At 39.8% G+C, this 27,265-nt stretch overlaps 1 protein-coding gene across 1 annotated transcript; it reads right to left on the reverse strand.

The window, feature by feature from the left end:
- Positions 1–535: 535 nt before the first annotated feature.
- LOC104235702 (neutral/alkaline invertase 3, chloroplastic-like) lies at positions 536–8,471 on the reverse strand. Its single transcript, XM_009789512.2, has 7 exons — positions 8,367–8,471; positions 6,538–7,335; positions 3,593–3,758; positions 3,272–3,483; positions 1,825–2,318; positions 1,661–1,709; positions 536–1,126 (listed from the first exon to the last, which is right to left on the reverse strand). Exons 2-7 carry the CDS (start codon positions 7,252–7,254, stop codon positions 800–802), a joined length of 1,965 nt encoding a protein of 654 aa, XP_009787814.1. The 5' UTR covers positions 7,255–7,335; positions 8,367–8,471; the 3' UTR covers positions 536–799.
- Positions 8,472–27,265: the final 18,794 nt, after the last annotated feature.

Consider the following 27,265-nt stretch of genomic DNA (forward strand, 5'->3'; position numbering starts at 1 on the left):
AGACCAATAGGATTAACTTCTTATCATCTCAAAGACAATTCCTTCTTGAATTTATGTTAACTAATATATGAACTAACGCGTGTGGATATGGGTTGTAACATTTTATAGCTCAAAAAGATTCAGGTTTCTCTTACTTTGGTCCATTCTTTTGTTGTTCAGAACCTTGACTAGTGACCTACACTTAATAAGTAAAATGTATTATTACACACTATTCATGCTCTGTGGCATAATATCTTGTTTTTTATATCAATGCTTTCACAGCAGATTCAACAAAAGTACAGTGCTACAAGGAATAACTTATGTATTACAGTATCACACAGAAATTGGTAGAAAAAGTCAGGTAGAGAGACTGATTAGTGCTATTACAACCAGGCATGACAAACCATATCTATAAAATAAGGACCCCAACCTGGCTTCTCCCTACTGTACAACAGCAAAATTTATGCAAAAACAATTAGGAACTTCCATATGGATAATTATGAGATATAATGCATACTGAGTCATTTCAAATTCAGGTATCAACGCTTTATCGTCCTAGGTTGAAAGCTTCTTAATATTGACTGTAGTTAGTATGTTGTTTACAGAAGAACACGAATATAATAAGCTGAAATATTTAATAGAATTTCAGCTTGTGAAGACCAGGCAAAACAATAATCTGTAGCTATTTTACACTTTGACTGGCTCAATGAATAGCCATTACCCATAGAAGAATGTCTATGTCAAATATGAGACATTCAACAACTGTAACAACCAAGCATTTGAGGGGTTGCTTTCATCATAATCTTGAACTGACTTGATCTCATACTATGTAGGTCTTCTGGGAACTTTTTGGACCGCGCTTTCTTCTGGGATTAGAACTGATAGCACAAGAGAAGGCATTGAGAAGCTCAGAGTCTTCTTGAGTAATGAGGATCTTTGCAGCGCTTGGATTGGCAAGAAGAAGCTTGGCGACGAGGTATCCAGCTATTGACCAAGTCTGGAAAAGGCGAGCTTGTTTCCCGACGAACCTTGCTTTTTTAGTGTCATAATATTCCGGCCACTTGTCTCGTGATATGCGCTTCTCTGCAACTTCAACAGCTTTGGCAGCAATCTCGGGTCTATTCATTTTAATAGAAGCAACAGCCAGCTACAAAAGTTGCAAGAGATATTACGTGAACTTCGGATTCCTCCCAGCTGATTCTATAATAATAGCTTAGAGAAACTAATTCAATTACTGGAGAGAAGACGAGCAAACCTTCGACAATACTACTTCATACACAAAGAGTATCATATAACACCGTGAAATTAGTTCAAACATTCAGCAGTATCTTTTTACATCTTAGAAACAAACTTGTGCAACTTCATTAGATGCTAGCATGATAAAAGAAATAAGATGAATGATGAGATTCCCACGATAAAAACAAGACTAAGAATGCACAGTAATGCAAGTCATTCTTTGTAACGCAATTGTCGATTAACTAATGAGACATAACACAAAACAGAGATGTAAGCTATAATATAAGTGATTGAATTAGCAACGTCATGCACTGTAACGAAAAATTGGATCGGGAATGTTTGAAAGATTCTTGATAAAGAAAAAATAGAAATGAAATGTTCTCCCAACCCAAGATCAGATTCTACAAGCACCCAATTCGGAATTGAAGACAGAAACAAATGTTACCTGCCAAAGCAAAGTTGGCCACGCACCTCCATTATGGTAGGACCAAGGCCTGCATCACAAACAAGAAGATAATGTGAGATGAAGAAAGATAATAGACTAAGGCATTAAGAGCCAATAGAAGACAAAGAAGTAAACTTTTTAACGTAACCGAGGTAGAAAATTACGTGTTCTTGGGATCACACCCTGTAATAATCTGCCACTCCTGACCCTCAAGAGCAGGGTAGCATATTTTAAAAGGCATATCAGCGACCAGATCTGCCCACTTCGCCTCAATGAGATCCAATATAGCATGTGACTGATCGTCTGTTGTAAGACTGCAGACTATAGACCACAAGTTTCCTAGAGAAAAGAAGCGAAAATCCATGTGAGCAGGTTGCAAATTTCCAATCAAATATCCACCCTTGTTAGGCATCCATTCAACTAGCCAAGGAGAAATCTGATCTGGGTAAATATTGAACTTATTAACTGCATCATAGGAGTACTCCTCCGTCTTGTACCGGTAAATCTCATTTAGCTTTTTCATATCAATCCAATAGTATTCTCTAATATGAAATGATAAGGCAACAAGACGATTATTTAATGCTCGGATAAGGTCAGCTGATCCATCCTCTGGCGTAAGCATTTCCCGAGCACAAAGCAGTGCTGAATGAAACAGCGCCTGCAACAAATTAAAATGTAATCTTAAACAACATTCGCAGGGAGCAAATTGAGATAGCCTAAAGCCAAGGTGGATCTGACAGTACAAAAGCTAAGGTTGATTACGTTTTCAGATAAAGAACAAATACCTCTAATTTCATAGAAGATCATCACACATGAGTTGAGAGATATGGAAGAATGCAATAACAAAAAAATGATTCTGAAAAGGAAGGAGGATGCAGAATACACAGAAGAATCTACATGCTCGTTATTGACCATATTAATCATTCAACCAGGGTTGCATCAAACACTTCAAGGAAAATCCTTGGATTTGATTGACATAATCAGATACTCATGGGGTTGCATCATAACAGTCTTCCGTGAAAATGAAGGAACTACAATGAACTTAAGAAATTCTTATTTTCTGATCTAATATTTAAACTATAATGATTTTTAAAACATATACCTATCAATAAGGACTCCTATTCAGATGAACTAAAGCTGTAAATCCATTCTTTCCCATCCCAAAGTCAGTAGAGTCCACTAAATTTCTGACACCCCATCGAAAAGTAACCAACAAAAAACGTATCTATTAGACCTCAGATTGAATAAACAACAGCACAAGAATCTTCTGGAAGATACATAATTTTGATTTGCCTGCATTTGTTTAATTCTCTACTAAGGAAAACAGAAGGACCGCACGCAATTTTCACTCAGTTCGGGTCCCACACAAGTCCCCAGTGCGAGTAGCTTCATGAGTATTTAACAGGAGAAAATCTCAGTAGCATAGTGCAGCAGAAGAAAACTTGGAATTACTCTGAGGTGGAGAATATTCTCCAAAGATTTTGTGACTGATCAATATTCTCAAATCTAGTAAAGGACTAAACCAGCCACTTTTTGTTCAACTATTTTTCCGTCCCATCTAAAGACTAATCTGCCATAACAGCTCTTTTATTACAGTTATAGAAATCAAACCTGAATCTCCAAAGGGTGACCATGAATTCCCATACGGCGATCTATCATGCATGAACCATCAGTCACCAACAATGTTGGGAACATATCAAAGCCATCAGCAAGACACAGTCTTAGTATCATTTTTATTCCAGTCTGAACATCAATCCTCTCCTGCACTGAGAGATCACCAGAGCTCTTCCCATATGCACGTAACAAAATAATCCACCATAGTCCTGGGATTAACAGTTACAGTAAATAGAGGTCTCTATAAGCACAAGAATGACAAGGTAAAGAAAACACAAATAAACAAACTCTTTTTTTCTGGAGAGATCGTTTTCCTACCGGAATCAACTGGGGCAACGCGACCAATTGCTGCCTCTCCAAAGTCTGGATCCAGTACCTCTTCTGTCGCAGAGTCATCACCATCCAATGGAACTGTCCGGACTTTGAAACTAGCGGGCATCAGCCCTTGACCAGGACTATGACAATCCATAGTTTTCTCCCAGCTCTGCAAAATAATGTCATATCACAGTTGTCATTTTTATAATTTTTTCCCCCTGAAATCTGAACAAGATAATCGATAATACAGATGACTCTGAAATCAGAATCACTTGTCATTTGATCTAAAGCTTAGTTGTATGATTGAACACTTCCACTAAGAGAAATTTTAGACTGCACGAAATGCTAGTTACATTAGCAGAGTATATTGAGAACGTTCAGGTTTACAACCTACGAAACATCTTTCACTGAAATTAAAATCAACTTAGCAGGTTAAACCCACAGTTTTCAATCTTTTACTACAGTTTAAAGGTAAATCAGGACTTGTTCCATGCAGGATAAATAGCTGCTGCCAACCCTTCCTCCTCTGTTTTGAGAACTGTGTGAACGAGGAGCAGGCAGAAGAGAAGGAGGTCTGTATGAGTGATTTTTTCATACTTCTAGGAAACAACAATTTACATTGGAAGTGGACTTCACAAAATTCCAGTAGTTGAAGACGTTTACTTCTGAAATTCCGATGAAAGCACAAGTAACTTACGATAAATCATTTATTTCTTCCCGAGCTATAACTAATCGTATAAGAGACGCTACTGGAAAAAATGCCCATTCCTTTACCAAAATATGATCAGTCATTGCAAACATATTTTTCTGATACAATCAATCAACTAGCACTGAATCTTGAATTAGTTGGCGTCCTTAATATCACGTTAAGTATTCATCATAAGTAAATAAATTTATGCTGACTGTCAGCTTACCACAACCCTCCTCATTTATCCGAGTTTGGGGCCCACTATGCTTATCTACTCTCCTATAAGTTGAGTTGTATATTTTACTAAAAGAAATATCACCCCAAAAAAAAAGATTGGAAAGATGCACGCTCGATGCTTGCGAATGAATGCTTGCCACACCTTTTTTTAGTAATGATGGTATCTGGGCGAATATGCACGCACCTCGACTAATCCATCAGGTACCTACTATCTCCCACTAACACAAGTACCAAGAAATGCTGCCCACTAGACTTAGGCAGATGGAAAGAAATCACCTAGCGTGTTTATCTCCACTAGGATTTGAACTATGGTCTCTATAGCCTTTTCCCACTTCAATGACCACTAGATCACACCCTTGAATGCCCTGATGCATTTTTTGAAAAAAAAGAAGCAAAAACTGAAAAATTTCTAAGAGCAACACCATTTGCCAGATTACCACCAACTTTCTTTATCACCATTTACCACTAGGGTTATTGTACACCTATCTGCAACTAGATCAGATAATCATTGCAGAGGCACAGTTCAGCCACCTAATAACCCAATAATACTGACGTTGCCTGAAAGAGTCTTGTGATATGCATTTCAAGTGCTTCCGGCTAGTCACAAAGGAGGTATCTCAGCCCAATTAAGGGACATGAAGATGATAAACCTCCTAATAAAGAATTTTAATCCATATCTTAATCATATTAAGTGCTGCCAACCAATAACAGGAAATGTTTGTTAGTTCCACTAAGGGGTTGTTGTATCAGTGATAAGGATAATAATCCTGGATAAAATATGGGATAATTTTATCCTGTAATTACTTGAAATTTGTTCTTCTGGTACAAGTAATCCTGTGATTATTTATACCACAATTTTGGTATTATTTTTATACCACATTTGATGATACCAATCCCAAGATCACATCATCCAGCGATAAAACAACCAAATGAGAAAGTTGTCATTCTCCAAAGCTCTTCTCCCTAAATCCTTTAAGGCAAAGGTAAATATTTGAAAAAAAAGTTTATCTAGTGTAAAACCAAACACATGTTTTATATCATACCCAGTATGTTCCATTTTTAATCCAATGAACCAAACTTCGACCAAGAAAAGAATATCCACCAAATAAATCATGTTATTATGCCCACATTATACTCCCTGTATAACTTGTTCGCAAAGCAAATGACCCATAAGGGAATTAGATGATAACAGCATTTCCTCCCTGATGTGTGATAAGCAAAAAAATGAACACGCCATTGATGAAAAGCATAGGGGGTTTTCTTTCAGTGCCTCTTTGTAAAAGAACAGCCGACAAGGAAATAAGGCAGTCATCATTTAGTTTAATTACACTATTACTATTACCTTGGTAAATCAGAAGAAGACTAATATTGAACATACCCTTTACATAAAGGAAGGTATAACACAAGAAAATAATCCAAGGATTTGTTATTTTACCTTGAAATTACTGAGGACATGGCCCTTGACAGGGAATTATGGAGGTCGAGCATTAAGGTTGTAGGTTAGGGGAAAGTTGTGAATATTTCTACAGCACAATAGAGTGAGACTAGCCAGTTAGGAGTTAGACTAAGAATGTCATTGGTCGTCTATTGATGCAGGGCTTTACCTGCTAGTTTTACTATACCAGCCATCTATTTCGTATTTCGTATTCTGTATTTCATATCTCTTATATTGCTGTTATTTTATTATGCATTTTTATGGTACTAATATATCGGCTCCTGTTGCTTTTTTGAGCCGAGGGTCTCCTGGAAACAGCCTCTCTACCCTTCGGGGTAGGGGTAAGGTCTGCGTACATATTACCCTCCCCAGACCCCACTTGTGGGATTATACTGGGTCGTTGTTGTTGTTGTTGTTGTCTACGAACATCCATAGCAAGATTGCTCAATGAGATAAGAAACAAAATGACGAGATACAAGCAAGAAAAATGCAATAAGCAAATGTATGACTATATAAAAGAAAATATCGGTAGATGATCTTTTTGCACACACGAAACATAACTTTTGTGCAAGTTAAGTAGCATTTTACCTGCAACTGAAGAGTGTGAAGGATGAAGTTGCGAACAATCTCATATTCTCCCTTCAGCAGAAAAGCTATACCAGAAGGTATAAAGTCACGGATAAAGACCTGATCGTAGTTTAGAACACCGACATTGGAACTGGTTGGGTCCTGAGCAGCAATTGTTCCTACAGGGCTACCACAATAATAAACCATAGACTCCCGTAGTAGTTCCCACGCTTCATCCTCAATGGAGTTTTCAGCTATTCTGTTCAAGGCATCTTGCACTGAGCCATTTGGAGGTAAGCTCCCATTGGATTGAAAGTCCTCTCCTACTTTAAGCTCTTCTACTGTCTCAAACTGCAGAACACTTGGTGTATTACCATGAACTGCATCGAAGCTCTGGTCATTGTCAACAAACCATGTCCCAGTTCCATTTTCCGATGCAGTACTACTCACACTGTCAGCTCGCTGGCATTTGCAGTTCGCAGATCTTAAATAGGACTGAGCAATATTCCCATGAACAGGTTGTCTGGTGTTCAGAAAGTGATCGACCCTAATAGCACGATATGATGTGTTTGAACAGTTGAGAAAATTCACATATTTTGAAACCCTCTTCTTTCTGTATCTTATGAAGGATCTGCAGGTATGTGATGATCCAAATTTCCTAAAAGAATGATCAGATCCAAAAAGACAAGGCTGTGAACCACCTATAACTTGAAGAACTGCTTCAGAAGTGGCCATCATTCCTGATGTTGAGGCTTCTACACCCGGAATCCTTATCAACAATCCAATATCTCTGGTTCAAATGAGAGATACCTAAAAATACTGGACATTCACCAGAGGGTTACTATCAGAATGAAATGATACTTTGAAAAAATATCCATCAACCAGATACCATATATATCAAGAACCACTAATTCAAAATATTTGACCAGCTAACTGATTACATATGTCACACGTCAGACTGCTGGTAGAATCTTGTCTACATACTTCGGCTCTATTGAATTATTTGTTGTCCAAAGAGATTGGTACAAAAGACCAAGAAGACAAAGTTGTACAAGACTTACCGATTTATAAAGTAAGAATAATAAATTTCTCTGCTTAGCTTTTTCCTTCTCATTGCATCCCACTAGGGAGCATAATCCTCCAAAAATCTACTTCATAGTATTCTTTGTGGAGGTAAAAAGTCTACAAGATATTCAAAAATTGCACTATTTGAAAAAGGAACAAGTTACTCTCAGCTACTTCAAAATTGGAGAAATTAGAAAGGAGGACATTATTTCATCAGATAACCAAATCAATTGATATTCAAAATTACATGTCAAATATAGCCAACAATTGTGCAGAATTTAGGCATTTCCTCCTTTACATGAATCATATAAAATAAAGTGAAGAAGATCTCAACTCAGTCAATAACTCCCATAGCTGCTGATGAACAATAAATCACTCAACTATTGTTACCTTTAAATCTTCTACAATTCACTCGTACTGAAATCTTCATCAAAAAATTTCATTTCATACTAACATTTGACCAACCGTAAGTCATCTAAAAATTCCATCTTTTTAATCAATTACTCATACTTCAGTAAGCCCACAAATTTCACTTAATTACAAAGTGGGTATACACAAAAACCAAAATTTATTAAACAATATCACTAATTACTTCTTAAAAGAACGAGCAAAGATGAAACCACATGGAATCGTGAACTGTGGCAATAACCCAATTGACATGCAATGAAATCAAATGAAAACAAAAATTAAAAGTTTCAAACTTTGAGCAATTAAGCGTTTACTGAAGGTTAAAAAACAAAGCAAATCTCATAAAATTAAAGGAAAATATCGAATTTTGATTTTACCTGATAAAGAATTTGAAAGGAACCGGGACAAATATCGGAGATTTTCCTATTTATTTGTAACTTATATAAGAAGAGAGAAATGAATATAGAGAAAATCAATGGCGGGTATAAGAGCTTAGTTGCAACTTGCAAGTTACGGCTCCAAGCTACACAATGAACGTGAACAAATTGATTGATTTTTGATCAATATATGGGAAAGTCTATGGTTAGTTTTGTCTCAACGTCATTTGACTCTTTTATTTAAAGAGTCTAATGTTGCATTGCCTTTTCTAGTTCTATCTTTTAACTTGTATTTGATTGATTGTTTTTCCCTGAATATAAATTATGTAGCTTAAAGTTTGCAAGGAAAAGTAAAGTTTCAAATTTTCTTTTTCCTTTTTTTCCCCCACCCAGCATCGTTTATCCGCATTGGAGCCCGACTATATTCGGATTCGTACCGCTTAGGGCCCCATTCTAGAGGAAGCGCTCCTTACCAAGAATTTTTTCATACCCAATGCTCGAACCCGAAATTTCTGGTTAAGGAAAGAATAGCTTCATCTGCTGCATCATATCCATTGGTGGTAAAATTTCAAAATTTCAAACAGATATATTAGAAATCAAAAGTTACAAAGAAAAGTGTAGTCAAAAATCTTGAAAGAAGGACAATTCTTTTTTTTTTTTGTTGATAATTGTAGAGTCCAGGTCAACTTGCGCACACATCAATTAATTTTACGAGATGTCTGCTATCTCCCACCAATAACATATATCAAGTAACTTTATTCACCAAGGCTTTGAAAGAATCACTTAGTATTTTTTGTCTCCATTGGAAATAGAACATGAGACCACATGATTTAAATGGAGCATTTGTTTCAGAGATAGATTATATACCTGAATTTTTTTTATCAAATATTTACACTAAATAAATAAATACAAGATATGTTTCTTATGTATATATTTTTATCACTTAACTATATTTAAATTGTATATATTCTTCCTTTAAGTTCTAACTTTTAAAATTAAATTCAAAATTTAAGTCGGAATGATAAGGTTTAAGTTGATTTCTATTAGATTAATGTCAAAATATTTTTTACCGTTAGCTTTAGGTGGAAAAAAAAGTATTCACATGTGTAACTTTGAAACAAAAAAAAAATACAAATATTATTGCAAAATATTATCTACTACGTCCCTTTCAAATATTAACAAGTTTTCACGTCTCAAAAGTTTTTTTTTTTTTTCGTTCCACGCACCAAAAGTTTGACATTTTTGTTTCGCCAACATAAGTTATCTTTGTGTTCGCTTTTTCTTCTTTTACTTTATTTTTCTCCATGTTCTCCTCCTTTTTGTGTGACTGTAATTGCTTGTGTATACCATTGAACTTTTGTACTGTTAGCCCCTACTGTATAAGTTATACTCCTGTTACTCAAACATTAATTAATTAATTTTATAAATATAGTCTAGAATACTAAAAATTAAATATAAAGTATTGTATATTACAACTTTTTTATAAGTAAAAATATTTTATACTAAATGAAAACATTGTAGTAAAAAATAAAAACAGAATAACACTAATGTTATTTAAAGCGAAACAACGAGAGTCATAAAAATCATATGTCCACCGGACTAGCAAGAGAAGCTCTGCCTTCTCTCTAGAATAATTCTCCAATTCCCCCATTAACTTCCATAGTTATTTTTCCAAATGCAAATCCCAACACCTAATTTTGAATCGAAACATATTCCACCTAAACCATCGGACTGTTTGAATTCCCCAAATATGGAAATGATTGATGAATTGGTAACCCCAACAATTTGTCCAATACCATTTCCCATATCCCCGCCCTCATTTAAAGCAAAACTCCTAGAACAAAGGGACCACATTAACATAGACACTGACTTGTCGTCTCCCATCCCACCACCTATAGTTGCTCAAGATCAAGAAATGTATATCCCCTCTTCAGAAGAAGGTGATAATACCCCGATTACTATCCCTATTTTACCAGAGGATAGGCAAAGAATAAACAAACCTTTGTGATTCTCCCTAATTATCAAACTTCAAGGCAAAAGAATCCTACACCATATCCTCGAACGTAAAGCACAAAAACTCTGAAAATTAAACGAAAACTTCCCTTTCATAGACTTAGGGAATGATTATTTCATTGTCAAGCTACAAAAAGAGGATAGTATGAACTCAATCCTCTAGAATAGGCCATATTTTGTATTTGGTTTCTTCCTATCAATCCAAAGGTGGCAACCAAATTTTGTAGCAACGGAGGCCACCCAAGCACACTCAGCAGTTTGGGTAAGGTTACCTTAACTTCCCACAGAATTCTATGATGAACAACTGCTTCAAAAAATAGGCAGTGTCATAGGTAGACTCCTCAAAGTGGACGCATGCACATCATCATCCTTGAGGGGAAGATATGCCAGGATTTGCATAGAGTTACCTCTGGGAATACCAGTTGTTAAATTTATTTACATCGGCACCCATAAACAAATCATTCTCTATGAAGCCGACCATTTTCTATGTAAATATTGTGGTTGACTAGGACACCTAACAAAAAACTGCTCAGATACATTGGATACTAAAAATGATACTAAGGAAACCCAACCCTATCCTCCCAAAATCAGTGTATCTACCCCAACCCAAATGGATGATTGGCATATAGTACCCTTTTCAAGAAGCAAAAAGAAGCAGAATCCAGGAAAGGCAAGGCAAACTCCATCGCTAACCAAGATTCAGGTATTGAGGTTAAATTATTCAATGATGCCACAGGTAAGTACTTGATCGCTAAAAAATTAAAATACATTGCTAAAAACTCTCTAAGTGGTTCATCAAAATTCACTCTATCTAACCATGATCTGTTAATCTCTGGAACTTCTAATAATACAAACATCTTGACTAGTGTAAATCGTTTCTCTAGCCTGAACTCAGAAAATCATCAAATGGTTTTGGATAATACCACCCATCAGACTAACTTTCCCACTGTTAACCCGGTTTGCATGAACCCATCTCGAACAACTAAGCCAATGCATGCACCTGAAAATTCACAAAACAACATAACAGTAACCCTTAGACCTAACAAAATTATTAACCACACTAACACCAAAAAATCTGACACTAGTTACCATAATACCCTTAATAATTAGCCTAATATCACTACTAAGCCAACCAGTGACCAAAGTACCATAGCTAATTTACACGCTCAATCACAACGGGACAAAAACTATATAGGCAACACACATTTGTCTCACTCCTTGAGACACATGCCCAAACAAATCCACGCAATATCTCTTATTAAACCTAGCACGCTACTCCTCTCAGATTGCATGCAAATTGAAGCAATCATTCCCTCTCCTCATCCCTCAAACCCTTTAAACTCCATCCTCGATCCCCTTCACAATGCCCAGAATCACTCTCAACCCAAGGAGGAGACAGGCTAATACAAGTGTTAAGGAATCATCGTTCTCTCAATATGAACAACCTTTCCCCCTTAAGTAAAAAACCTTTCTCCATTCTATGCTCAACCCCTACTACCCTAAGATTACCGTCCAACATTATGGATAGAACTGGGGTTAATGGGGAGGGCAGTCTCACTTCAACTCAATCTCAACGGCCAAGAAAGCATAATCCTAATCCAAAATCGCCAGTTTCTTGCTCAACTAGTGTCCGAGGGTCTACACTTAGCGAGGAACAATTATATGAATCAAATTTGTGCCAACAACATAATGCAACCCCTAGCCTCGGGCATGAACAACAACATACTTCAAAACATGCATGCCCAGTGGAATCTTCCACTCCCATTCAACCAGAACCCCTATCTACCTCAGAACATGGGGCTGGACCTTCCTTTCTTCCCACCTCAAGAGCTAACTGCTCTGAACCCAGTTCTAATGGTGTGGGATCCATCTATACTCAACCAGCAACCTCAAATGCCCATGAATGTAGGGAACATGGATTATCAAGCTCCACAACCATCAATTCCTCAAGAGGTAGAAAACCAAATGGGGGAGATATGGAAGATCAGGTAGATCTAATAGGAGAGTCGATGGTGGAATCATCAAACCTAGATGAAATCAAGGTCTATCTCTTCGAGGAGATGCGAGAGAAGAGGCTTATTCTAGCCTGCCCAAATTCACTCTTCAAATGCACAATGGACATTCGTCCACCCCAGAATCCCACAGTAGGGAAGAATGCAATAATTCCAGTGCCGAGCTTGAGGAGGAACCCAGTATTCCCGGCAGGAAGCCTGATGAATGGTCACCAACAACCTCAAAATCACTCCATGAATCGTGCTAAAACAATTATCATTTGGAACATTAGGGGAGGCAACAATGACGACTTTAAAAGGAATTTTCGTGCTTTGATTAATACACACCACCCATGCATGGTCACTTTCCTAGAAACTAGGATGTCTACTCATGGTAGTCTTATGCATGAATTTGGTTTCTCTGATATGATCGAGGTCCCATCTGAGGGGCAATCGGGCGGGCTGGCAGTGTTATGGGACACAATCATGGTTAATGTGCACAACTTCGTTAGGAGGAACAATGAGATTCATGCTCTAATTGAGGTACCTCCAATTCGCCACTCTTGGTTCTTTTCATCCATATGTACTAGTACTAATGTCAATATTAGGAACTTAATGTGGATAATATATGTGGTATTTTTGATAATTATAAAGGCCCTTGGCTTTGGGGGGAGGGGTTAATGACGTTTTAAATGCTAATGAAAAATTGGGTGGCAATCATGTTAATAGGAAACGTCCCTCTAAAATTTGGAATAAGATTAATTATTATAAGCTCTTAGACTTAGGCTTCAAAGGTCCAAAATATACTTGGTCGAATAATAAGAAACATAATTCTAGTCACATAATGGAAAGACTTGATAAAATCTTTACTAATGAATCTTGGATCAACCTTTTCCCTAAAGCTTATGTAGTTCACCTACCAAAAGCACACTCTGATCACAACCCCATTAAATTAGAATTAATCCCTAAAATTAACTACTTCCTCTCAAAGCCCTTTAGATTAGAAACATTTTGGACATGCCATCCTGATTTTGCTTCAATAGTTAAAAATTGTTGGGATAACAAGGCTTTTACTAGGCAGCCACAAACTTTAAAAATACCATTACAAAATAAAAAATTAACACCTTTTGGAAACCTTTCAAAAAAGAAGAATAATCTGTTAGCAAGGATTAATGGCATCCAAAATTCCAAAGCTTATGGTCATAGTCTCTTCTTGACAAATCTAGAGGCTAACCTCAATATTGACTTTAACAATTGCCTCCGGATGGAAGAAGACTATTGGAAGCTTAGAGCCAGAATCAATTGGCTTAACGAGGGTGATGGTAATTCTAAATTTTTCCATATAAGTGCCACTAACAAAAAACGGATTAATAAAATTGTCTCATTCAAAGATTCTGAGGGGATTTGGATAGATGATCGTTTAAAAATTATGGACCATACCTGTGAGCACGTGATTTTTGTTTTGCGCGACAATCGCTCCAAAAGAATAAAATAAAATAATAACAATTGGTCTTGCTGTACAATATTTGGATTTCTGTACGACACTTTGTTAATTATTTGTGACTTTTGCCCATTTTTATTTTTATTTTTATTTAAAACAAAATACAAAAATGTGTGTGTCATGTATAATTCGAACCGTAATCCGGTTGTTAAATAGAAAATCATAAATAGGCATCCTCGTCCGTGATTTTGTTTTGTTTGATTTTACCTGTTTTGAAATATTTTAATGGTGTGCAAATAATCGTATTTAAGTGTGTATTTAATTTTAATTTGATTTTTTGCTTAGGTTGTTTTTTAAAATAAAGAAGAAAAAAAAAAGAAATAAAAAAAAAGAGAAAGCCCTTCCTTTTCGGACTTGGGCCAATTTGTTAAAATTGGCCCAAACAAACAATGCCCAAAACCAGGCCTGCCCGGTCCAGTCCAAGTTGATACCCAGGGTGTCCAAACGACGCCGTTTTAATCCAGTCTGATCTGGGCCGTTGATCTCAGATTGATCAACGGCCAAGATCACATTTCTCATAACCCACTAATGACCCCGACCCGTTTCCACCCGGACCGACCCAAACCCTCTAAAAGATGAAACGACACCGTTTCCTTCGAGCTGAAGGATCCTGGCCCTTCATCGTGCTTCATCCGACGGTTGAGATCGACCCACCCATTCCATATATAAGCCTCTTACCTTACCCTGCCCCCCTATCCAAACCCCAGCCTTCGTCGTCTTCACCAGAACCCCAAACCCTAGAGCCGCCCCTGTACCCTTCACCATGATAACCGGCGGCACGGACGCCGGTGACCCCGCCCTTAACACCATAGAACCCCCTTGCCATCCGGAACACGGATCTGTTAACCACATAGCTCAAATCCCTTCCCACCTTCTCGAATCTTCATTTGAAGATTCGAGTCGGAACCCGATTTACACCAACCGACCTCAACTTCACACCAGACAGCCCCCAGACCCCCCTCGTGACCAAACCATGCTTGGTTTGGTCCGAATCTGACCAGGGAAGCACGAATCCCAGATCTAATTTTTGGAACTTTAAAGGTCTTCGTCGATGGTCCGTGTCTTGTTCAAACCAAAAGATTAAGGTCTAATGGACCTTAATCGAAGTGTTTCTCATCTGAGAAACACTTCGATTAAAGCCCGTTCAGCCTTAAGAAAGGTCTGTCCGAATCCGAGTTAAGGCTTTTGATTTTTCGAGATTTTGAGGTGAGTTTTGTTTTTCTTTGCTTATTTCTATTAGTCAGTGTTCGTTTAAAAGGTCTGTTCAGGTTTTGTTTTAATCTGTGCTTTGAGTTTTATCAACTGTTCCTGTCCACCTCACCTGAACCTTTGTTGTTTGATTGAGTCTTTCTTTTAATTGTTCTGATAATTTGTATGTATGTATTTGTTATGCAATTAATTGAATTTCAAATGTGAACTGACCAACTGATTCCTCCCATGTAATTTTGCTTAGTCAGTACAATTCGAATCATGTGTTCGATACTGTTAAATGTCTGACTTTGGTCTCGATTATATGAGTTATAACTAGTATAGTCGAGTCGACATATGTCGTCAATTAGTTTCAGATTGTTTGAACGATATACAAATTGATCTGCTTCTGTTTAGCATTGTATGAATCAGTTAGGAATTGAATTCAGCTACTTATAGTTGTTAATCTGAATCAGAAGTATAAAAGGATTGGTTTTTGTTTAGTTGCAGTCAGAATTGGAGGGCGTGTGCACTTGTGCACAACATGTGCACTTGTGCACAACATGGGCATAAAGGCTTTTGTTTGATTTAAAAATGTTTTGACAGCATATGCTGTCAGATACATCCTGCTGCCCAGACCCTACTTTAGTTTCAGAAATAATAAACATCACTAAAGGTAAGCCTGCCAAGAGAATATGATGGGGATTTTGTTAATACTTAAATGACTAAGTGGAACTGAAAAGAGGGCAGCACATGGGAGGGTGTTCTGATTGTCGAACAGGCTGTTAAAGGGTTGATTTTAGGCTTATAAAGAGAGGGGGATATACACACACAGAGAGAGAACATGGACAGAGCATAGAGAGAGGAGATAGACATTAATAACAACAGAGGGAACTGAGAGGGAACATTTTGGAGGAGAATTGAGTTCTGAAAAACAGAAAACTAGAAAAGAATTCCTCTGGATATCCAAAATAGATTTCAAGACTGAAATTAGACATTTCGGACTTTGAAAAGAAATAGATAGTAAGAGGGATAAAGATACAGAAATCAGAAACTGATTTCTACCTGCTTTTGTTCAACTTTTAGCCTGCTCAACCCATTCAGCCAGTTTTCTTTTCTTTCAAGTATCAGCTAAAGTGTGTTAGTTTGGTTTGCCTTGGTTGATCCCCTTGGAATTGGATTTTCTGGATTTCTGTTTCCTACTGCATTGTCTGTTGTTGCCTTTCTGCCATTTTTGGTTCTAACTGTATCTTGCACTGGGAGCTGTCCTATTTGCACCTGCTGTTACTACTGCTGTTTGGTGTTGCTTCTATTGTTCTACTGACCCCTTGCTTCTTCTGTTGTATCCAGCATCCAGGTACATACTAAGACTTTGCATCTGATGTAACAATGAAAGCATGAAATCAAAAGATATGCAGGAGTTTAATCATTCGTTTGCTGCAGTTACAGTTTTTTTTTTTACGAATGTTATTAACATCTGTGTAATTTGGTTTAGTTTGTAATTCAATAAAGAAACACGTCAGGTAGCCTTGTACTTAATCGCAGCTTAGTCCATCCTAAATTGTGATTTCGTCTGCTTAATGGGTTGTCTAATGGGGAATGTATGAGTGTTTTAACACACAGGTAATTAGATAACTTTCAACTAGTATTATGCATGTATAAAGAGAATGCCTTAAGCTTGCTAGATATGATATTTAGTTTTACTGAATCTTTGTAGATAGTTTACAGGATCCTGTTCAAACTCTATTAGTAATAGTTTCCGATAGGTTAATTCCACTGATTTGGCTTAAATAAGCAAGTTCAAACTCGGATCTGAAGAACATTTATCATAAGCTTTTTTTAACGGTTCTATTAATCTTGCATATTAATTTCCCCTGACAATTTAACAACATGCTCATCCATGAAATAAGGCATAAAATAACTCACGCCTCATAAAATAAGATAATCAGGTAAGAATCCGAAGCTTGTCAAGCATGTAATTAGCACATAATCCTCTTTCTTTCATTTTATTAGAGACAAATGTAATAGAAATGTAGACGCTTCAGGATATCCTTTTCTAAAAATAGAGGCGAGCCTCGCCAAATAAAAATGCAAAATTGCGGGGCCATCAATAAATAACCATAACAATTATTTAGAATCCAGGATAGGCCGTTTAGCGAATTTCATGGCCTCCTACAAATAATAACGCGTTAGACTCTTTAGGTACGGCTTAATTAAATTACATTCTTAAACTCGAGTGCACATTGATGTGGCCCGAATCCAAATCTCAACGGAGTCGAAATGTGTTAACAACTACGGGTACATTGATTGTGACGTGGTTCGAGATGCATTTTCGCGACGTTGCAATTCTATAAAATAAATGATAATAATAAAAGCGGTTTTAAACTTAATAAAAGCACATAAGTCACAACATGTATTTAATCAGATATTTAGCCATTATAACAATTTAAGCGACCGTGCTAGAACCACAGGATTCGAGGGTGCCTAACACCTTCCCTCGGGTCAACAGAATTCCTTACTTAGAATTTCTGGTTCGCAGACTTCATTTGGAAAAGTCGAAAATTTCCTCGATTTGGGATTCAAGATAAACCGGTGACTTGGGACACCAAAAGCCAAACCTTTCCCAAGTGGCGACTCTGAATTAAATAAATAATCCCATTTCGAATATTGTCACTTAAATTGGAAAAACTCCCTCGCGCATTTAACCCTTCGGGGCGGGCGCGCAAAAAGGAGGTGTGACAGCTCTGGCGACTCTGCTGGGGAAGATGACCCAGAACCACTGGTTCAGGGTTCAAGAATTCGAGCTTAGAATAATTGTTATATTTGGCTTTATTATCTGATCTTTATTACATGTTTTTGCATAATGTGCTAAATGCTGTCTTTTACCGCTTTGATATTATCTGAACTGTATATAAACTGTGCCGAAACCCTTCTCTTCTTACCTCCGGGGAGAAGCTCGCTGGTCGAGACTCCCTATTCTGTTAGTGTCTATACCTGAAATAAGAAAAAGGTCGGACAAGTTACAAAGCCGGACGATCTCGTGGGTCCCCGGTACGTAGCCCCCTCCTCGACTCGAGTTGTCCGCTCGGGTACACAGTCTAGAACAAATACCCAAGTCATAAACCTAGTATAACGAAACTTCATGCCGGATCCCTAGTAGGAACGCTTATTTGCATCATGTTGCATTTGACTTAGGGGGCTCAACACAGGGGTTGGGTCCGTCTAGGACTAGCAACCTGAAATGAAAAGACCACCCTGCTGCATCCTATTTGTTTTGCGCATTTATTTGCTTCGGTTCCGCATGCTGACCGGTTTCTAAAAAAAGGAAAAATAGCAGCGTAGGGAGATAATTACTTATTTTGGAAAATAGAACCAATGTCCGAGTAGTGTCGAAACCTCGCCGGAATTTCTTCTAAAATGTATATATAAAAAAAAAGAGATTGTCCTTTAGTTCGATTTTTTTTAAAAAAAAATATATATAAAAATTTTCTTTTATCATTTTTCAAAATAAAAAAAAGGGTATTTATTTTTAAAATTAAAAAAAAATGTTGTTTCTTTTGTAGTACCCCTTTTATAAATTCAGACTAATAGTCCAAATATTTCCTAAAAAATAATTAGTAATAAATATTTTCTTTAATTTTTATCTCTTTTCAAAAATAATAAAATACGTATTCTTGATTTTTAGGTTTATTTGATTTTCTCTATTCACGATAGCCCGAACTACGCCGGTTTGATTCTCACCGGATGTGAGATACGTAGGCAACTCTCGTCGGGTTCAACCCCATTTTTGCTAAAATAGCCAAAATCAATGAATAAAAAAAATGCGTTTCAAACTTTAAAAGAGTCGTAAAAAAATTGGGTGACGCTGTTTTGTCATAAAAAAGCCAAATGTTCCCGAAAGGGACGCCGGAAGGCTGACTTTGCATAAACAGCCACCTTTGGGTCTTGTTTAGCATTTTTGTCCAGTTGACCCACACAGCCTTAAAATCTTCGTCCCCGAAGTGTTTAAAGGCCGTGTTCAAAACTTGATCCCCTTTGTAAAATATTTTTGAGTCAAGTCATTTTGTTAAAATCACCTTAATAAATGTGCAGGATGAGCACGATGCAAAATGAACATTTTTCAATAATGACCAAAATCCCTGTCAAGTTACGGCTATGGTGGAATGATCTAGGTGTTGAAGGACAAAACGAGGTTAAGAAATATCTGAAAGGTCTTGTGGGTTTATTGGAAATCCAGCCTCGGGGAGATATCATAAGAGCTTTGGTTACCTATTGGGACCCGGCGCACAATGTTTTCCATTTCTCTGATTTTGAACTCACCCCGACTTTGGAAGAAATGGCCGGATACATCGGGAATACTGAACTTCCCTTGAGGGAAAAATACTTGGTCGCCCCAAGAGTCGTCACGGTACATCGGTTCCTAGATTCATTGAAGATACCTAGAACAGTCCACAACCCGGATCTGGCAGCCGGATTTTGTACTCCATGCTTCATATATGATAGGTACGGTCATGAGGGGGGATTCAATAATCCAATCAACAAACTGTGCAGCAAAGGAGTTCGTCAGAAGTGGGACAAGCACAGACGGGTAGCGTTCATGATGATGTTCCTGGGCCTTCTAGTATTTCCAAGGAAAGACGGAAACATTGATTTGAAGATATCCAGGGTCGTTAGCACTTTACTCACGCAAAGTGACAATACTCTCGCGCCTATGGTGGTATCTGACATCTTTCGAGCTCTTACAGCTTGTAAAGCTGGGGGAGATTTCTTCGAAGGTTGTAACTTGCTCCTACAGATATGGATGACCGAGCACCTCTGCCATCATTCCGAGATTTTGAGCCATGGTTCCCCGGAAAAGACCTGCATAGAAGAATCTTACACGAGAACCAAAGAGATCATTTTGCCCAAAGGAGTCTTGGCATGGACTTCGTTCTTTCAAGCTCTTACTGCCAGCCAAATACAATGGACGTTGGGATGGTTGCCTGTTGATGAGATCCTATATATGTCTGCAGCTAAAACTCATTTCTTACTGATGGGGCTTAAGAGCATTCAACCTTACGCACCCTGCCGAGTTTTGAGACAGTTCGGAAGATGCCAGACAGTACCTCATGAGGAAGATCTTAGCACTCAAGCAGTTGAAATAAGTCCTAACGGACAATTCCCAGAAGCAAAGATTCGCCAAATCTGGAGTGAGTGTCAATATTTGAAATCAGATACTTGCGTGCGGGATCGAGCCAAAGGAGAGACGGCGCCAGGTTACCTTGCATGGTACAGAAGGGAACTTGAGCATGAAAGGCCAGCTAAGAGGCCCCACATCCAGAATTTCACCGAATCATCGCAAAAGCAGTGGGATTGGTTAGCAAAGGAAAGAGGCTATTGCGCCGAAATCAGCAGGTTAAAGCAACAAGTGGAAAGTTTGAAATATGAGCACAACGTGCAAGATGCTACCAATCTGGGAGAGCGGAACAGGTTAATTCAGGACAACGAAAGACTCAGAGCCCAGATCAAACAGATAAGGGTGGACGCAGATAAACAGCCAAGGCATCGATCAGACGAGCAGCTGATAAAAAGGCTAAAAGGTGAAATCAGGGAATGGCAAGATGGTTTGGAGAAGTCTGAAAACATCATAGCAGAGCTCAGGGCATAGTGGGATACAAGAGCAGATAAGCATCGCCGATACCTGAATCAATTGGAAGGCGACCACGAGAAAACTGTTGCTAAAATAAAGAAAGATATGGTTACACTTGAGATCAAAGCAGCTAATCAGGCCAGGGGTTTCCAAATTGAGAGCAGATACTGGTACGACTCAATAGCCCAGATGAAGTTGGAAATACGGCGACTGAAGCACCAGCATATACAGGATGCTCAAGTATTCAAGATATGTAGCGATCAGATAAAATGCCTACTCATAGAGAAGAAGCAAGCCAGAGATAGGATCAAGGCCATTGCCCATGCCATCACCAGACGATGTCTACGATGCGAGAACATGTCCAACGTTACCGTCCTCTCGGCAGTAATGGGTTATGTCAAACAGACTATGCATGAGTTGGAGCAACTTGAGAGGTATCTCACACCTAGGACCGCGGCGAGGCCGAACGATGCCCCGCGGACACCAATTTTTAATGCACTCATAAGTCAAGCCTGTATCTTAGCATCTTCTGCCTGTTTTTCCCATCAGGGTGATTTTTAGTTTATTTTCGAGTCTAGGTTTACTTTCAAAGTTTGCTCTTTCTTTTGCAAAATGTAGTTTGTAACAGAACATTTCAACAATAAAGAGGTTGTTTCTTTTACGCTCATTTGTGTTTTTTCGAACTACGTAATGATCTGATTCACGTAGGCATCGTGATACGTAGGCAGTCCTCATCGGATCCGGTCGCATTTCTTTTACTGCAAAAAAAAACATAGAAGAAAAAAAAAGAGAAAGGAAAGAAGGGGAAAAACTAATAAGAGGAAAAATGTCGGAATGACGCATGCTCTCGTAGCAAACATATAGTAATCCACTTAACTGTATAGGTGCATCATGCCCAACGTGAGATTAACTATCTGTTATTTGCTACAAATTAACCGTGCGTTTGTCATTGAGTATTTCCAGGGTTTTTGGAAAGACGGTTGGTTTGGTGAAAGTCTGGCCTCGCACTCATACTTCACGAGGTCAAGGAGAAGTGTTCAACTACCTGTTGTTAGGACCAGAAGCAGTACTCATACTTACTTCACCAGGTCAAAAGGAAGTGTGGAAATGTCTTCAGAAATTCCATTGCAAACAATCCCTGTTTCCGAGGAGAGCTCGATCTCAACCGTCCTCACACCTGAATCCACAACTGCGGAGGAAAATAGAATCTTATGGCTCCGCATGTTGGAAATGCTGGACGACTGGAACAATGGGAAAGAGCCGCCAAGTGTCGTCCCCGGATTCCCTGAATTATTCTCCAGGTCAAGCGGGACTTCTAATGTCCCCATAAATTATCCTGCTACCCCATTCGGGTACCCAGCCACCTCAGCCTTCTCTGCTGGATCGCCTTCTGAGCCTCATCCCCGAATGTCATCCACTGATGCAAGCATGAACATCTTTACTGCATCGCCTTGCCCGATTACGGCACAGCCTACCACGTACAAGCCAAGCTTTGACTCATCCTCTTTTACATTCCAAGCACCATCGTTCTCAATGGAACCAACTAGGTTCGCTACCAGCACTAATCCTCTACCGCCTCAGTGCGAGCTTGCACCCGGGCAGGATCAGAACCCCAGAATTGCAGAACAAAATGAGATTGCCAAGAGAATGAGAAGCCTTGAACAAAGTTTGAAGAATATGCAAGGATTGAGCGGACAAAAGAGCGTCTCTTACGCCGACCTGTGCATGTTCCCTCACGTGCACCTGCCAACGGGTTTCAAGACCCCAAAGTTCGAGAAATACGATGGGCACGGTGACCCCATTGCACATCTTAAGAAATACTGCAACCAACTACGGGGAGCTGGCGGAAAAGAAGAACTACTGATGGCGTATTTTGGGGAAAGTCTAGTAGGGATAGCTTCGGAATGGTACATGGATCAGGAAATGTCCCGATGGCATATATGGGATGATCTCGCCAGAGATTTTGTAAAACAATTCCAGTATAACATCGACATTGCGCCAGACCGGAACTCTCTGTCGAATTTGAAGAAGAAACCTTCGGAAAGCTTTAGAGAATATGCTATTAAATGGCGTGAACAGGCGTCGAGAGTGAAGCCTCCAATGGATGAAGTGGAAATGGTCACTACCTTTCTCCAGGCTCAAGAGTCTGACTATTTCCAAAACATGATGTCAGCCATGGGCAAGCCATTCGCGGAAGCAATCAAGATTGGAGAGATGGTGGAAAATGGCTTGAAAACAGGTAGGATTCTGAGTCAAGCAGCCATAAGGGAAACCTCCCAGGCCGTCCAAAGCGGGTCTGGAGGAACGACAAGGGGGAAGAAGAAGGAAGAAACGACTATGGCAGCCTCTGAAGCAAGGGAGTATCGTCATCCCAGGCCCCATTTTCCGGAAAGAGCCCCACAACACTACTACCCCCACTCAAATTTGGCATATGCTCATCAACCTTATATGGTCATGAATGCCCAACCTTATAACCATCCACCACAACAAGCCAACCGAGGCCCAGCTCCACCTCCCAGAAATCAGCCTCCTTACCGCAACCACTATAACCCACAACCCCCGCAGAATAACTTCCGCCCTCAGGAGCCACCCAGAAGGTGGAATTTCACGTCCATCGGTGAGCCATACTCAACTTTGTTCCCAAAGCTGGTCCAGTTGGGTTTCTTGCAACCAATCCCTCAAACAAGGCAAAACCCGACGTCACCTTCTCACAAAGCTGGAGTCAGATGCGCCTATCATTCAGGAGCCGAAGGACATGACACAAATGACTGTTGGTCGTTGAAAAGAGTGATCGAAAACTTGATAGAGCAAGGGAAGATAGTGCTAAGGGACGAGGAGATCCCGAATGTAACTAACAATCCATTACCTGCTCACAATAATGGGCCGCTGATCGGGATGATTTGTGAAGACAAAGAGTTTGACCCTGCTCTGAAAGCCATAATTGCCATTGTCGACACGGGGAAGAGGCCCGAAATGGACCAGAAACCAGAAAAGGGGGAAGAGGTCAAAGCTATAAAGAAAGTGCCTGAAAAGAAGGTAGAGAAGAAAGTGGTACCAGTAAAGGATGAAGTTCTTTACATACCACGAGGTCAAGCTGAGAAGGCGCAGAACTTCGGAATCAAAAAGACAAAACCTATGTACGTACCGAAAGGGGCCTATGTGGTCCAGGGGACGATTCAACCACCTCGGCTGAATGAGCCAGTGGTTATCGGACGCGCGCCACAAAAGCCAATGACCAACCCGTCTACAGTGCCGTGGAATTATCAAAAGACTTTGGTGATGTACAAAGGTAAAGAGGTCGTGGGAGAACTTCCAGAAAATACTTCCATTGGAAGGTATTCAAATACCCAAGGACTGAACAACGCCACACAAAGGCGTTTCCCGCCAAAGAAGCCCGTGAGTGTTGAAGAAGCGGAAGTGTTCTTCCAACAAATGAAAATGCCGGATTACGAGGTGATAGATCAGCTGCGCAAGTACCCTGAACAAGTATCCATGCTATCATTATTGAATGCCCGCTTTCCACGCTACAAAGGATGGAAATTGGGACCGGAAGAATCCGACCCAACAATGTCTGCGTAAGAGCTTTCGACGGCATCAAGAGAGATACCATGGGAGAAATAGACCTGTTGTTGGTCATAGGACCAGTCGAATTTCGAGTAACCTTCCAGGTGATCGACATGGACACATCCTACAATTTTCTCCTTGGCAGACCTTGGATCCATGCGGCAGGAGCCGTGCCTTCCACTCTTCACCAGATGGTGAAGTTCGAGTACGAAGACCGAGAGATCGTGGTCCATGGGGAAGACGAACATGCCATTTATCGGGACCCATCCATCCCGTATCTTGAACCGAGAGAAGGGAGCGAACATACGGTCTATCAAGCTTTCGAGATTGTACTGGCAGAGCAACACGAAGAGGGAATACCTTGCCCCCAGCCTTTCTTGTCTAACGCCTCGGTCATGGTGGCCAAAGAGATGATCCGGCATGGATTTAGGCCAGGGAAGGGACTTGGACGAACCCTTCAGGGAATAACAGAACCCATTACTTTGCCAGTCATCAAGAAACCTTTTGGACTAGGTTTCAAACCTACTCCAGCAGACGAAGAGTGGGCAAAGAAAAGGAAAAATGAGGGTTGGAAGTTACCTCAACCACTGCCGGATTTATATGCAACTTTCATCAGGCCAAGGTACGTTGAAGAAGAAGATGATGAGGTCTTCACAGCTGAGGAAATCGAGGAGATATGTGGGGCGATGAGGGAGATGCTCTACGAGGTCCACATGGTTCAACCAGGTGAAGGCACAAGCACTGCTGAGATGCTGTACATGGGGCCGAACGCCCAACTTCAAAACTGGGAGGCCACGCCATTCCCGACTAGACGGAAGTCCGGGTAGACCTGTCCTGCCACCTTTCCTGTGTCACAAGTTATCTCCAGGACATAACTTGAGCGTTTTCTTCCTTTCAATTGTTGTTTTGAATTCCTAAGTTGTAAACATTGTTGTCTTCCAACTTTCCAAAGAAAAAGTAAAAAAAAATCATCATTGCTTTCCCATTCTTTCTTTTGTTCTAATTTTTGTTATTTTTCCTTTTTATCTTTCTTTTCAGTCATAATAATGCGGCTTTAAATATGACATGCTTGCGGACTTCACGCCCAGATCACAATGAGTTATTTAACTGCGAATTAATGAACCCAGAACCAGAATATGATGCGGAAGAGGCTTTTAGGGAAATAAACCGAGAGTTGGAATATTTCGAGAATAAACCTAAGCCAAATCTGAATGACACTGAACCGGTAAATTTAGGAACCCCGGAAGAAATCCGGGAGACCAAGATAAGCATTCACACGGACAAGAAAATGCGAGAGGCGATAATTCAACTTCTTTTTGAATTTAAAGACGTGTTTGCTTGGTCATATGATGACATGCCGGGGCTAGGTGTTGATCTAGTGGTTCATAAATTGCCGATTCATCCTGATTGTCCCCCAGTTCAACAAAAGCAACGAAAGTTCAAAACTGAGGTCAGTGACAAGATTAAAGAGGAGATCACCAAACAACTGAAAACGGGAGTGATTCGGGTAGTCCAATATACAACATGGTTGGCGAATGTGGTTCCAGTACCAAAGAAGGACGGGAAAACTCGAGTATGTGTAGATTACCGAGATTTGAACAGAGCAAGTCCTAAAGATAATTTCCCGCTGCCCAACATCCACATCCTCGTTGATAATTGCGCCAAACACGAGATACAGTCTTTTGTAGATTGTTATGCTGGGTATCATCAGGTATTGATGGATGAAGAGGACGCCGAGAAAACTGCCTTCACCACGCCTTGGGGCACCTACTGTTACCGGGTCATGCCATTTGGTTTGAAGAATGCTGGGGCTACTTACATGAGGGCCATGACTGCCATTTTCCATGACATGATGCATCAGGAAATAGAGGTGTACGTGGATGACGTGATAGTCAAGTCCAGGACGCAGGATAATCACATCCAAGACTTGAGGAAATTCTTCGAGAGGCTAAGGAAGTATGACTTGAAGCTAAACCCAGCCAAATGTGCTTTCGGAGTTCCGTCGGGCAAACTTTTGGGCTTCATCGTAAGCAGGAGAGGTATCGAGCTAGATCCAACTAAGATAAAATCCATCAGAGATCTGCCTCCCCCAAGAACAAAGAAAGACGTGATGAGTCTTTTGGGCAGGTTGAACTACATCAGTCGGTTTATTGCCCAGCTGACAAGCACGTGTGAGCCCATATTCAAGCTGTTAAGGAAAGATGCGGCGATTAAATGGACAACTGAGTGTCAAGAAGCCTTTGATAAAGTCAAAGAATACCTTTCGAATCCCCCGGTCTTGGTCCCTCCAGAACCGGGAAGGCCACTTTTCTTGTATCTAACAGTCTTGGAGAACTCTTTCGGCTGCGTCCTCGGGCAACACGACGTAACCGGAAAGAAGGAGCAAGCAATCTACTACTTGAGCAAGAAATTCACCGGCTACGAGGCCAAATACACACTGTTGGAAAGGACATGTTGCGCTCTCACATGGGTTGCTCAAAAGCTGAGACATTATCTCCAAGCCCACACTACGTTCCTCATAAGCAGGTTGGATCCTTTGAAGTATATATTTCAGAAACCAATGCCTACTGGGAGACTGGCTAAATGGCAAATCTTGCTTACGGAATTCGACATAGTTTATGTCACTCGCACGGCAATGAAAGCCCAGGCGTTAGCAGATCATTTGGCCGAAAATCCGGTCGATGAGGAATACCAGCCATTGGATACCTACTTTCCAGATGAAGAAGTAAACACCGTAGAAGTGATCTCGGAGGAAGCTCATGTTTGGAAGATGTTCTTTGACGGAGCCGTGAACGCCAAGGGTGTAGGGATTGGGGCAATTTTGATCTCGCCTTCTGGTCAGCATTATCCCGCCACAGCTAGACTTTGTTTCTTTTGCACAAATAATACAGCTGAGTATGAAGCTTGCATCATGGGCATGCATATGGCAATCGATCAGGATGTCGAAGACTTACTGATTATGGGAGATTCTGACATGATCATCCGACAAGTCCAAGGTGAATGGGAAACTCGG

Source organism: Nicotiana sylvestris, chromosome 5 (assembly GCF_000393655.2).
Source record: "Nicotiana sylvestris chromosome 5, ASM39365v2, whole genome shotgun sequence".
NCBI lineage: Eukaryota > Viridiplantae > Streptophyta > Magnoliopsida > Solanales > Solanaceae > Nicotiana > Nicotiana sylvestris.

Coding starts and splice junctions, on each gene's coding strand:
- LOC104235702 (XM_009789512.2), bottom strand. CDS start 7,254: ATGATGGCCACTTCTGAAGCAGTTCTTCAAGTTATAGGTGGTTCACAG. Junction 3,484..3,592: donor CGTTGCCCCAGTTGATTCCG/GTAGGAAAACGA, acceptor TGTTAATCCCAG/GACTATGGTGGATTATTTTG. Junction 2,319..3,271: donor GTCACCCTTTGGAGATTCAG/GTTTGATTTCTA, acceptor AATTTGTTGCAG/GCGCTGTTTCATTCAGCACT.